Source organism: Fistularia commersonii, chromosome 9 (assembly GCF_037954325.1).
Source record: "Fistularia commersonii isolate RoL2024-O1a breed Wild chromosome 9, RoL_Fcom_v1.0, whole genome shotgun sequence".
Taxonomy (NCBI): domain Eukaryota; kingdom Metazoa; phylum Chordata; class Actinopteri; order Syngnathiformes; family Fistulariidae; genus Fistularia; species Fistularia commersonii.
Window position 1 is genome coordinate 12,596,916 of NC_141292.1, and position 15,014 is coordinate 12,611,929.

The following is a 15,014-nucleotide window of genomic DNA, read 5'->3' on the forward strand; positions in this document are numbered from 1 at the left end:
TAAACACAGAACATAGTATTACAGAACAGCAAATATGTCCTTCAGCAGGGTTGTTGGTACTAGGTATAGATGGTCAGTCTCAGATGTGTTCATGTATAATGCTAAAATGCCTTAACAGCACTTCTAACATATAGACATGTCACAACATTTGTTGACCGACTCAATCGCTTGCGATTGTTTTTGTTATTTCTCAGTTCAACAGACATCCCCATGGGTGTTGGGATAAAGCAATTTTTTTTTCTCCTGACATCAATTGTGCTGTCCTTTTGTACGCTGATCTATCAGTATGCCTCATTGATCAAGGTATTGTTGACACGCCATTTTATTTTGGGTGTACAGTAGCGGCATGTGGTCCATTCAAAGCAAACACAAAGAACATTGGCCTCCTCTAAATATGGGGTAAAGAACCTTGCTGCAGTCACCAGACTGAAGCATACTACTCTTTATGGGCAGGTTGACACCGCGCTTCATGCAAAAATAATTTAATATGATCTTCTGAACTTTGAGTGGCCACTGGCCTAGAAAACTGCCAAAAACATTTGGCATGTGAATCATCAGTCGCCCCATGGCACAATATGATCACACTGCAAAATGTTGTAGTACTAATAATAAACAATACTAATGGTGAGTTTAACACATTCCCATATATTGTGATTTTTTTTGGAAATCTACTGGAAGATGTCGTTTATGCTACATATGTATGTAGCATAGTGTTCTAACATTAAGCTTAACATAGCATGTTTGTTGGAGGTTTGTATTTTACGGCTTCACATTTTGCTTGTGAAAATTGAGTTTTCTTTACTCTGTGATTCCACAGCGCTCAGTGATTTTCAACTTCGTATATTTCTGCATTACATGCTCGACAAACTGAAACAGGTGTAAATAATTAAGCAAAATAACATGCTCAGTGAAAATGCAATATATTTTTGTTGCGATAATAATCATCATCAGACCACAAATATCAAATTTAAAATGACGAGCACATTTTTCAACTAACTTGATGTCAAAGAATGTATTTATATAGGACTGTCTCAGAAAATTGGAATATTGCGATAAGGTTCTTTATCTTCTGTAATGCAATTACAAAAAAAAAAGATGTCATACATTCTGGATTCATTACAAATCAACTGAAATATTGCAAGCCTTTTATTATTCTAATATTGCTGATTATGGCTTACATCTTAAGAAAACTCAAAAATCCTATCTCAAGATATCAAAATATCATGAAAAAGCAATTTTTTTTTTTTTTTTAATTGCATTACAGAAGATAAAGAACTTTATCCTAACATTCTAATTAATAACAGTCCTGTAATAGCTCTGTTGCTACCATTTTGCATGTTTAGTATTACGATTGTCTTTTTTTTTTTTTTTTGAAAGATTTCGTGGCTACCCGCTTCATTTACATTGCAATACTAAACAGAAGTCACGCTGGCATTTGTGTGTGACTACCACCTGGTGCTGCCTTCACAAGATGATCCACCATGCAGGCCATGTTTTTAAATGAGATCAGCACAGATCCGGTTACACTGACAAGTTGGTTTGTGTAAACAGCCCGGACAGCTCAGCGAAGCCCTCGTGCAAATAGACGCCTCACGTGTGAAAAATGGGTGAATGAATGTCGACTGCAGCAAGACAGGGTACGTGCGTATGAATGAAAAGGAGAGGAGGCGAGGAATGTACGGGCGTTTGAATATTTAGGATCGACCGTTCAGAGTGACAGGGAGTGCTTAGAAGTGGTGAAGAAATGATGGCGTGCGGGGAGGAGATGATGGAGAAGGGTGTCAGGGGTTATCTGTGGAAAAAAGTGTAGCGGCAAGAGAGAAAAAGAAAGGCTTCTAAGATGGTGGTGAGACCAGCCCTCCGGCTCGGAGACGGCGGCTCTGACGGAAAGACAGGAGGCGGATGAAGATGAAGATGTCGAGATTTTTTTCGGAGAGGATCGTTATAGAGCGTATCGGAGGGACAGCTCGGGTTAGACATTCTGGAGGAAAAGTCTAGGGAGGCCAGACCGCAAGGGTTTTGGTATGTAAAGAGAGAGAGAGGCTCGTACGTTGGAAGAAGGATGACGGAGACGGCGCCGCAAAGGGAGGATGAAAAGGCCAAGACCAAAGAGATGTGAGGATGTTCGTGATAGAATTAGTCGGAGACCGAGGAAGATGGAGACGACAAGATGGAAGCGAATGATTCACCATCTTTTACAGGGGAGAAGCCAAAAGTAGATGTGTGTGAAAAGTGGTTGATGATCATTTATCCTTTATTAATGCCCGACATTTGCTCGCCGCAATCAATCCATCATGGATGAACCGTGAGCGAGCAGCTCCTGGGGAGCGGTTCGGGGTTTAGTGTCTTGCTAAACAACAACCCTCTTCGAGGAGGTTCGAACCAGGAAGGTTCGGTTCCAAAAATGATCGCCGTACCGACATTGAAAAGGCTGAGTCATGGACACTTCATCACGAGTTGACTTTTAAATTAAAAAAATAAAGTCTCACCATAGAATTCAAGCCATAGATTGAAGAGACGCACATTAAATAGTGAAGGAGAAAATCGATTTCCTGAGAATTGATTTGACAAACAACAACAGACAACACTTTTAAGTGCAAACATGAGGTAGCATTCCTCTTAAATCTGTTCGACTTTTGGACGTTTGTGAATTCTATAAATCCGTATTGTTGTTAGTGTATTACACATATACACCCCTTTATGGAGTGGTAATGTGGCTCTGTAGGAGATAAACCCCCGGATAACCAGTGGCATTCTATTAGTGAAAAACCGCGTTGGATGCAGGTTTTTTTTTTCTTTTTTCCGGACGGGTGTGTGTCTTTCCTCTAGCTTTGTATTCATACATTTCAATTTCTCTGCCTTTCCTTTCCCTTTCTCATCTCCACCCTTCCTTCACCCCCCCCCCCCCTTAGCCTCCCTAACACCAATTATACCGTGTCAAATCCATGCATGTCGGTTTCCCCGGCCCTAATCATCTCTTCTCTCTTTCATCTACAAATCCTTTGTTCGTCCCTGCTCCCCCCTCTTCCCTGTACTGTAACCTCGCTTATTCGCTCCTCAACCCACCCCACCCCTTCCGTCTGCTCCGAGTGGAAACAGCCCTCCTTGATTCTATTTGTCTCTATCACATTTGCCTTGTACTCTCCCTTTTGATTTTTTTTTTTTTTTTTTTTTTTAATATTCTCCTTTCAATTTTATACACCGGTCTCTGGCAAATTAACTTTGTCCCATTAAATGTGCTGACAGATTTTTCATGGAGGTCTCAGCTTTGGAATTGCATTTTTCAAGGTTACAGTCTTTTTTTTTTTTTTTTTTTTTGTTAATGCCAGTGTCTGCACCTACTTGCCTTTTTCCACTTGCGTCAATTAATCCAGCATCTCTCTGCGGCTGTTAGGTAGTAAAGCTATCAAAAAGCACTGCCAACCATTTGCTAAATATGTTTCCCTTTCTTTTGGAAAGCTTTGAATGTTAAGCAGTGGGCTAAACCTTGGCCAACATGGAACGTCTGTGAATAGAGGATTATGAAATAGTTCTGAATACCTTTCATTGTAATTTGAATTTTCTTTAAATGGGAAAGTAACTTGCCTCGCCTGGAGAAAACATAAAACTTCTCATACAACAGCATCTTGTTTTTTGGGGATGGGGGGGGTCTTCTCTGCCTTTTCAATATGAAAAACTCAAATAATGTTTGAATTGCAAATGAGATAGTTGAAGTAAATATGCATTCATAAAAACCTGAATTTTTGTGACGATAGATGGTATCTAGTTGCAGCATGGTGCTTTTGGCACCTATGATCCAATATCTGTGTTTATGGTTAAACTTGAAATACAAAATCACGAGACTGGAAAATATCCATCCTGCTTAGTCCTGAAACTGATATGTGCCCTGGATGACTGGATCACAAATACGTGATTTTATATTGACATTCAAGTGCTGTATTGTTTCCTCTCTCTTAGCGCCATATTTTTTTTCTTAGTAAACACTAAATATTTTAGTTTAAGTGCATATTTGACCTCATTACAGGGATACAAATATTAAACACTGAGGGCTTGGTTAGTAATAATGCAACTCACCACAGGCATTTGAATGTGGAGGTATCCACTTCAGTCATTTAAAGATATTCCCTTTTGTAGTTGATTCCGTTTCCCGAACTGAAATGAAACAGGATTCCCACCCCTGTTACTCTGTAAATGCTGTAATTATTGATATAACTGCTCTTTTTAGTTACCCGCACACAAATGAGCATGGATATGCTAATTATGCATGACTAACATACTGGATGAGGTCAATTAAAGGGTTGCAGTGTGAATGCTGTTCCAAAACAACTTTGGAGACACACGCACAAACACACACACACACATGGATTTTTCTTCACATTGTGGCATTGCGTGACAGCATGACGCATCAGAGAAAACATATAAAGACAAGCCGGTCCTCGTGCAGTCTTTGCAGGAAACAGAATTTGTTTTACGAAGGGGTTTAAAACTAGCTATGCTATGCTACAATGTATGTTAAATGTTTTTTTTCCTCCCAAGTACTCATAAGATTATTTTACTGAAAAGTATTAAACTATTACAAACTCTAATTACATATTTTTAAGCAAAATTGGGTTGGTGAAAAAAAAAAAACAGTTATTTGGAATTTACTTAGTGAATGCATCCGGTGAATGCTGTTTAAAAATGGGAACAGTAGGGATACATCTACGAAGGGAACGTTTACAGGACATTTATTAATTGCTTTTATTTCACTATTTATTTGTTAAGGATAATTTTATCAATACGGTGAGAATCATCGGATCCCCAAGAATCTTGGATCTGTCAATCATCATCCGCATCAATGAATTTGCTGCATTATTATTTTTTGTTCCGAGACAATTGTAAAACATATAGAGAAGATATTAAGGAGTCAAATATCATCTATAAATACATGAATAAATGAATATGAAGAGTAACGAATGAATCATTTTACATAACATCAACTCTCTGCCCTCTTTATTTAACCCGTCATGTGTGAACCATCAGCAGTGGGCAGCCACTGAGCAGCGCTCGGGAGCTCTTAGGGCTCATCAACACTCGGACAGGTTAGGAGGAACTTAGGAGTTGATCCAGGAACTTTTGGTTCCAAGACCTGTATGTACACCAGGGGTCCCCTAACTATTTCCTGCGAGGGCCAAATAACTTTACCCTTCTGTGAAAGGGGGCCTGGCCAATTTGTAACAAAAAATGTGACGATTGCAGAGGTGTCTAAACATAAACATTTATTGTTTTCCAGAAAGCCACACCTTCCCAAAAATTAACCCTTTCTTTGATCTTGACAGGAAGAAAAATCGGAAAATAAATAATAACATTATTATTGAATAGTGTCTCTGTCTCATCTCTTGAAAGATGAGACAAACAGCCTTCTCTTTGAATTGAACAAAAAAAATAATCCAATGCAGGTCAAATACCCTGCATTCTGAATCTATTTTTCTTTTACCTGATCTTTTCGCTATTATTCTGTGTTATTTGACAGGGGTGTGTCTAGGATTTTGTTGTTTAAGGGCCGGGCAAAATGTGGAGACGGGCCTTATCTGGCCCCCGCCCCGTAGTTTGGGGACCACTGATATCCATGAATGAAACTACACTCTCAGTTTTCAAATTCCAGTTTTTGCACACATGTTTTGTTAGCAACTGGATTTTCAGCACAGCAGGGACCAAAACAGGACGTGGACTACAATTACTTCAGTAATCACCAAATCCAAATTGTTTGCCATATTTTGCAAAACAGAACTACAAAAAGAACATAATGGTCCCCATTGTCCATTTCTGACTAATAACCGCAACGGATGCATCGGTATCCACAGGGGGCCCCACCCAAAATAATATTAGCGACCCTCCTTTTTATTAATGGCAGGAATAATAAAGCTGTCAGTTGGGGCATCTGAAAACGTGGAGAGCAGTTTACATGTCAAAGATGTTACAATTCTAATCATATAGATGGAGTCGGCGATGCTGTAGATCTTTAGCGTATCCTGTTGAGAAGCAGACACATATCAGAAGGTGTGCGAGTGTTGTGACTGTCGGGGTGGTGGGGGCTGGAGGATGGAGGGGGGCAGGGCAAAGAGAGATGGAGATGGAGGGAGGTGGTGGGAGGGGTTTGTTTATTTCTGTTTTTTTTTTTTTTTTCTTTCCGATGATAACTGTGCCTCCGGAGCCATGGGGGGATGGGGGTACACAACGGCGAGGAGACGGAGAAGAGAGAAGGCTAGAGACTAAGTAGGATGGAAGACGGTTAGCAGAGAAAAGCGTGTTTAAAGGAGAGAAGGATGGACTGACTCGCGGAGGGATCGAGGCAGAGTGTGTGTCAGTCTGCCACTCGTCGCCTAAACAATGAACGTGCTTTGGTTGCTGCCGGCAACGCATCGTCACGGCAACCGGAGCCAAAGGGGTGCGCACTGAGCAGGAGTGGCAGAGAAAGGGAGTATGTGTGTGTGTGTGTCTGAGTGAGAGTGTGTGTGTGTGTGTGTGTGTGTGTGTGTGTGTGTGTGTGTGTGTATGTGTGTGTGTGTGGTCGTTGTTTGTTTGCAGCCAGTTGTTTGACACCATGATCTTCTGTAACCATCTAGGTGAATACAAGAAGGATGAGCTGCTGGAGGCGGCGAGGTGAGTCTCAGACTGACGCTCTTTGTTTAGATTTTCCCTTTTCTTCCCGATCTATGCCTCATCCTGCTTTCCCGGTTCTTGCGTAAACCTTTTAGACCCTTTTTTTCGCCTCACTTTGGGTGTTCGCTCATCTCAGGATCCCAGCTTACTTTCTTCCTTGTTTCTCCATGGTTTTCTTCTTTCGTCTACACTTTTGTTTCCGCCCACCTCTCCCTCTCTCTCTCCGTGTCCTTATTTTTCTAATTGTGTCATATCTGATTGTTTCCATGTTGTTTCCATTATAATCTCTCATTTCAATTTCTAGCTTTTTTTTTCCTTCTTTTCCCACCATTTTTCTCTCATTTCCACCCTCTTTCATCTTTACCACATCCCATTCCTCCTCTACATCTTCACAAGTCTGTTTACTTCACAATTTTTTTCACGTCTTGTTTTCCTGCTTTTCATTTCTTATATATATTACCAATTTGCTGTTTTCTCTCAATTTTTTTGTCATATAATTTTTATGATCCTCTTGAAGTAATTCCTTTTTGCATCGCCGTGTTGTATATTATACTTATTATACTCATTTTTCTTATTGTTGTTGCTGTCATCAATAGTAATAGTAATAGTTGATTGATCAAGTAATCAATTCATATATTTAGCATATATAATATATGTGGATGTTCTGGTTAAATTGGCTTAACCTACATAAAAAATACTCTTTGAGCTAAATGTTACCCTTGTCTATCAATATCCAGTTGATATAAGAAGTCCTAACATGGTTTAATCTAATCCCAGAGAAGGTGGCTCTTTGCTGGCTACCAAAAGTTAACCAGTCAGAATACAGTGAACTAGCATTGGTACTATTACTACCACTAATACTAATGCTACTACTATGATTACTTCTTAGTATTATTGTTGTTGTTTTTGTTTATGTTAGAAGTCCTTTAAGAGACAGCTGCTGACAGTGCCGGTATAAGACGTCGATATATCTCTATATATATCAAAGAGTGGTTCGAGAAATTATATTTTGATTGATAGTGATCTTATGATGGCGATCTTGTGATGAAGAACAGCAAAACAGTAAGAAAAAAAACTTTTAATTCTCGCGCAGCAGGCAAACATATCAATGTGCCTGGTAAAATGCATTGGTAGGCCGGAAAGACGAGTTCTAGTCGTGTTTTTACCACATCATCTGCTGCCACCTTCAGTATTCTGTCAAACCAGGTATCTGTTATTTCCCTTTCATGCTTTGTTTTTTTGTGTCAAACTTTTGAAACTGTTACATTCTTTATAAATATCACCACTTCTTTCCCCGAACACACACACACACACACTTAAACATTCATCGACAAAGAGTAAAGTGCTAAGAGGGCCAAGGACTCTTCAGAGCGCATATTATTGTGCGGGCAGTGGATGTGGGCAAAATGTTTGCACAGGTTTCTGTGATATTTATTCTCGTGGAAATGGCAGGGCCTACATGGTTGTTTTGAGTGTGGGTAGCTGAGCGCTCAGTGGCTAAAAAACCTCTGTCTCTCAAACATGTGTGCGCACACACAAACGCCCACGTACAATCACCGACCCACACACACACACTAGCAGCCCCAAAATGTATTTTGGGGTCAGAGCTCTTTTAATGTGTGAACTGTGGGTGTCGTTCTCATAGCTGAGCCAATGAAAGATTAATCTTTCAACGCCATTTCAACCTTTTTGGAGGATTATTTTTTTTCCTTTTTTTTGTTTTGGGGAATATAACTCCCACACATGCCTTATGGGAAATAATTGTTCCTCTATGTTGTGTTTTCTTGCTTCTTAGTGGCCCACACAGCATCCCTGCACAGTGGGAGGAAACATTATGATTATGGCTTTTACATGGTTTTAATTGGTTCTACATAGTCTTAATGGAATGCAGTTGTTCACATTTAATGGAAAAGGAATGACAGAGTCATTGCTTTTTGACCATGATGTTAAAATCTTCGGGCTGGATATTCTTATTGTACCTTTGGCCGTTGCTTTTATGAGGTCGCCACAGCTTCCTCCATCTAACCCTCTCCTTTGCATACACTCTTTGGTCTTCCTCCAAGTTTCCTGCCGGCAGTTCCGATCTCAGCATCCTTCCAGCCAGACATTCCCCATCCTTCGTCCATACGTGTCCAAAACCTTCTCGGTCTGGCTTAATCTCCGAAACATCTAACATTTTCTGTCCCTCTGTTGGACTCATTCCTGATCCTGTCCATCCTCCCAACTCCCAAAGAACCTCAACGTCTTCCCCTCTGCTACATCTAGCTCCGCCTCTTGTTTTGTCCTCAGTGCCACTAAAGCAACAAAAAAAAAAAAAAAAAACGGCTAATTGAGATAGATTCCTATCGGGTACTATGTTAGATGAATATTTCAACTTCATGTGCTGTGCTATGAATGCAAATGGGCAAGACAAGGGACAAGATGTGTAAGAAAAATGTAGGGAAGCAGTAATGCATAGAAAAAGTAATTAAACTATTCGATTCAAGATATTGAAGAAAGGGACAAGGGAACACAGGGTCAAGTAGCCGGAACAGTCGACGTATCTAGGTGAGAAACGTCCGAAGAAGTTTGTAGTTCTTGATAAATCTTGCGAGGGGGTGCGCCGGGATGGATTCGGGAAGGAGAGGAGTACAATTGATCTAGTGTTGTGTCTTCCTCTTCTCCTTTGGACTGGTGGGTCACCTCCATCTGACCCTCTGCTCTGTAAGAGGAAAACACAACAAGCAAGATTCAGAAGTGGAAGGTCATTGTACTATTCAATTGAGAGACTGGCTTCCAATGGAGCTTCATTTTGGCAACAATAATAGGCCTGAAAAATTAAAAGTAGTGCAAGCAAGAGCTTTGCGGAAAAAAAAGAGCTTCTGCGAAAACCCGACTTTATGAAAAATCAGTGACTAAAAGTTGAGGACTGGTGACTGCAAGTATACAAGTCAGCATTGATGAATGGATACAGAGCATGCTTTTAAATTACAGGTTGAACTTGCTTCTAAAGATCGACATACAACAGGAAGTCAGGTATAAAGGTGTTTGGATGGAAAGATAGTGGTGAGACCGATTAAACAGCTTTCTGGAAGAAGAGCCAAACAGACAAAGGGGGAAATGTAAATGAAGGGAGGATGTTAAACAGACAATGACAAAGAGAATGATGGTTTACACAGTAAACTAGGAAGTAAATACAGACAATGAAACACAGAGGACATTCCTTAAACAGATTTATGAATAAACCTAAACTGTAGTGAGCTGTTTAAGAGGCCACAGAGATGTGAGGTTGGTTGAATGCCAAATCAAGTGGCAAAAAGCTGCGAACATCCTTGTGTACAGTTCGAGACACCCAATGGGACTGTAGATCAAGATCCATTACGTATTTACGTACACAGTGTAGGTACGAGGGCAATGTATGGATCTTTGCTGTCGGATAAGAGGATCAGGATTGTCCCTAACTATATGACATCATTTTGCAAATGAAAAGTGAGACATCAGAATAGAAAACCTTTTTGAGTTGGCACGACATATTTAGCTGAAGATATTCTGTTTCAGTTCTTATAAGCATTTAAAGAGGAAGATCCATCACGTATTAATATTTCTCAGGAGGTATTTCTTGCCAACTCAAAAGCAAAAAAAAAAAAAGATAGAAGTTCACGGGGGGGAGTTTAGCGCAGGAGATAGAGCCTTTGGAACCAAACATTTCTGGCTCCTCCTTTTGGGTCGAAGTGTTGTAGAGCAAGACACTGAACATCTAACTGATCTATTTGCCCCCTTGGACGGCATGCCTACTACTCATGGTTCATCCATGATGGGTTAACTGCAGAGAACAAATGATTAATAAAGGATGAATTATTATTAGATACTCCAAAACATTCTCCCATTGAAAATAAGAGAACAAAACAGTGAACAAAAGAAGCTGAAAGGGCTGGAAGTAGTTGAAGGTAGACTGAGAGCAGAAGTGATCATCTGTGAGCAGCGCGATGGTTTCAAGCCAAAAACTGTTTTATAAAGAGTCAGTATTTGCTTTGAGAATGTTGATCGTGAAGTATAGATGAGGTTAGACTGGAATCTCCACGGACGGTGACGTTCGCAAGTGACATTATAATCCGTCATGAAAGTAGGGAACCAGTGGAGGAAAATCTAGAGAGGTTGAGATACGATAGTTAGCAAAACAGAATACATGTATGTGAATGAAAGGCGCTCTCGTGGAACCGTGTGGCTGCAGGAAATTGAATTAAAGAAGGTGGCGGTTTTCAAGACCAGCGATATCTAAAGACGAGAAGGCAGAGTTTTTCGTAGCGGAGATGAAAATGTCGAGATTCTTTTTTGCCAGTGACGAGAATGGATTGGAATGAGACCATCAGAGGGACAGCACATGTTAGATGTTTTGGAGATAAAGTCAGAGAGGAGAGACCAACTTGGTTTGTACATCTACAGAGGAGAGATTGTGAATATATGGTTAGAGAAATGCTGCACTTGGCAGGCAGGAGGCCGAGAGGAAGACCAAAGAAGAGATTTATGGATGGCGTGAAAGAGGACATGAAATTAGATGATGTGAAAGAGAACGCAGAGCAGAGGGTTTGGGGGAGGCAGATGATTTGCTATCATGACCCCTAAAGGGAACAGCCAAAATAAAATGATGAAGATCCTGCTTGGAGAACGAAACTGAACCCAGGACATCACACACACACACACACACACACACACACACACACACTAACTCTAACTCACCTTTCTCAAATAACCATGTCATCGTGTTTCTGCAGATGTAATTTCTGTCTTTCTGCCAGTCATTGTCTTCTTATTTTTTTTTTTCATTTTTTTCATTATGTTTTCTCAGTAACACAGCTTATCCTTTAGGGTGATGATTTTCTTTTCCCCTAATGTTTGTACATGTACGTTTTCAGGAGCGGAAACGAGGAGAAGTTAATGGCCTTGCTTACACCACTTAATGTCAACTGCCATGCAAGTGACGGCCGCAAGGTAATAGCAAAGCTTTCACATGCAAGAACACTGTGAGGCAGAAACTAACTACGATGTGGTATTTTGCATTTGGCTCCACTAGCATCAACCAGCTGGAGCTGTTTCTTGTTGTTGTGAACGTGAATTTATTCAGTTGATACATTGACACTCACGCTGAACGGCTAAAGGGGATAGCAGCAATGCACAATGAACTGGTTGTAGACATTTGTGAAAAGTGGTGAACTAGTTTCCTGCACTGGAGGAGCAGTGTCCTGCTCAACATTACTTCAATCGGCCAGGAGTAGCTCAGGAATTGAACCAAGAGCTATTTCAGTTCCAAGACAGCACTTTTTTGGCTTTCATAGCACCAAAGCCAACAAAAATCCAAGATAAAATTAGGAATACCCAATGTATCTTTGGCTACAGTCAGGTCAATTATGCTTTAATAAATACATGTTGTAATAAATCAGGTCAGAATAAAAAAATCTATTATTATTATTATTACTATTATTGTCATTGCTTATTTTTGATTGTGTAATGTCATATTCATATGACCTGGTTGAAGGGCTGATGCAGCTCAAACAGCTAATAACTCATACAGATTCATTTATATGACTACAGCTCATTATAACCTCTTATAATTAGTCATTAACACATTTGATGGCACTGTAACCTGCATAATAGTTTCTATAGCTTGTAAGAGTAATGATGACAGTATGCTGCTTGATAATATATAAAACTAAGCTGTTAGATCACTTTTTAAAAGAGAAGTAGCCTGAATCAGCAGTGTTTCCTTTTTTCTCCTAGTTTTGTCAGATCCCTAATGTTGTGTGCCATTTATACACCTTTCAATTGAATTTCATGGTTTGTTTTTTGTGTACCCATGGTCACATCTACACGACTGTCTCAGAAAATTAGAATATTGTAATAAAGTTCTTTATCTTCTGTAATGCAATTAAAAAAAAAGAAGAATTACTTTTTCATGACATTCTAAAATTTTAGATAGGATTTTTGAGTTTTCTTAAGATGTAAGCCATAATCAGAAATATTAAAATAGTAAAAGGCTTGCAATATTTCAGTTGATTTGTAATGAATCCAGAATATATGACATTTTTGTTTTTGTGATTGCATTACAGAAGATAAAGAACTTTATCACAATATTCTAATTTTCTGAGACAGTCCTATATAGACTAGTAGCAAGTCAAATTTTCCTCCATTGTAGGAACTGATGCAATGTCTAACTCAAATTTCAGTCTTATGCCAAATAAAAGCAGTCACATATCAGGCAAGGAAGCACATTCCTTTCATTTTTTTGAAGCATCTAAAATATTAAATGCAATATCTGATATGAAGGAGGAGGTTGGTCAACTTTTGGTTGGTTCAGGAGCTGCTGCAAAATAGTCAGGTGTGCATGAAATCCAAGTCACTGAACAACACCGGCTTCGCTGACGTGCCTTTTTAACATCGCATAGATGTCAGAGACAGTGCCAGGAGGTGAGGCAAACTGGAATGTTGGTCCTGATTTTCAAAACAGGGGAATGGAAGGTGTGTTCAGAGGGATCTCGCTGCTTGGCTATGAAAGGAGATTGACTGACTGTTGAATCTGTGCGATTCTGTCTGTGCATTAGTGGACCGACTCTTTACTCTTGCAAGCACCCTGAAGGGTTTACAGGACTTTGCTCATCCTCCCTACCTGTGCCTTGTTGCTCTGGAGAGGGTATCACAATGTTCCATTGGGCGCTCTGTGTGGGGTTTCATTGGAGAATGGAGCCACTTGGGCGTTCCTTCAAACCATTCAGTCTCTGTACTTATGTTGAGTTCTACATCTATTCTTCACATAACCTCAGATACATTTCATTTGAGTTCTTGGCTCCACTAGAGGTGCCCTTCTTCAACTATTCTGTTTGGGATCTTCATCGACAGAACTCTTAAGTCCAGTCTTTGGGGAGGCATGTGTGCAATTTGGAAACCTCAGGATTGCCTCTTTTTAGCAGACAATGCAGTCCTGTTAGTAACAATCCCAGATGACCTCCAGCAGGCACGGGAGGGTTTGGCTGCTGAGAGTGAAGCAGTCAGGATTAAAGTTAGCACATCCAAATCAGAGGCAAATTAAGCTGTCCTGTTTCTTATTTCAACACAGGATTACTCCTCACTAAACACAAAACAGGCATACATGCCACTGGTAGAGATCTTAATGAGCAAAAGACCTCCGATTGTTTGGGATGTCCCGTCACCCAGGGTGAACAAACAAGGAGATGAGACCATAATGAGAAAGATGGACTTTTCAGAGTCCATCTTTTTCAAGTCGGAGGATTTTGTGCACATGTGGTTCCCCATGGCTTTAAATTTCATTTAATGTCAGTCAGGTTGGGTTTAATTCGTTGTGCACCGGGAACATGTATGTGTCTTCCATAATAAAAAGGGGGAAGGGGCACCAGAATGTTCCACCCAAGGGCAGTGCGAGCTGCTCCGTGGACAATAGTCTGGTTCCAGTGGAAATATGCAAATGATGAATTGTCAGCATCAGTTGCTCCAACCAGTGCCAGTGCTTCAGACCCTGTCATGAGTATTATATATCTTCAACTGAATTTGAGAGCATTGCAGTTGGATTGAGGACATATAAGAGGCAGCGAGAACCTGAACCATTGTACGGTTTCTCAAAAATAAAAAAATAATGAAAAGCTAGATTTTGTCCGGCGACCACCATTTAGTAGCCTTTGAACAGTGGAATGCTGTGTTACATTTAGGCGGAGAAGTATCACAGACAGAAATAATGCTTTATTTAAGAGTGCCTTATCTTCAGAACCTCCATATCATGAATCTGTTGTTTCCCCATGGGCCCCTTAAATGGAGCAGTCCTCTGGCTGCAAGTCCCCGTGTGTGTTGTACTTTTTGTCATGGATATTGTTGACCATTGTTCATTGAAGGGGTTTAAACTGATTCCCAACTTTCAAGAGCTCATCCCCAGCAATAAGACATTCCCATCTCAGGGTAATTGGAGGCAGTGATACCCAGAAGGTGTCCCCTGAGTTCAATTCGCTTCGTAATTTTGTTTTGGTTGCCGTCGCTGCAGAAAAAATCTGCTTGATAAAGATAGGATAGTGATTTTGGTTCTTTTGTGATTTGCGAAATAAAGGTTGAACTCTTTTAAAAGCAAATGCAGGTCATTAGCAGCTGGATGAAGACGGCCTCCGTCTCTTCCAAAATCCCTGCTGTTATTTGAAATGTCAAAAAAAAAACTTTTTGTTCACTCACTGCTTCAAAAATCACAGTTTTGCTTTGAACGCAGGTACGTTATCTGCCCACTTGAAGACACTTGTCATTTTCCCTTCAATAACACATTGAATATGTCTAGTTTAATACATCCAAAAGTATGGACATGATACACTCCTCTCCCTGTCATTGAGATGTGCTTCCAGTGGTAA

The 15,014-nt window shown here is 40.2% G+C and overlaps 1 protein-coding gene across 3 annotated transcripts in view; it reads left to right on the forward strand.

Moving 5' to 3' along the window:
- LOC147231245 (poly [ADP-ribose] polymerase tankyrase-1-like) overlaps positions 1-15,014 on the forward strand; it is a 62,945-nt gene that overhangs the window by 25,976 nt on the left and 21,955 nt on the right. For 2 of the 3 annotated variants that reach the window (XM_086152526.1, XM_086152527.1), the window contains 2 exons: positions 6,606-6,642; positions 11,535-11,610. In XM_086152526.1, coding sequence (XP_086008652.1) covers positions 6,606-6,642; positions 11,535-11,610 — 113 coding nt within the window. Of the gene's footprint in view, positions 1-6,135; positions 6,428-6,605; positions 6,643-11,534; positions 11,611-15,014 lie in introns of those variants that run through there. The other variant, XM_086152528.1, reaches the window with a different exon arrangement.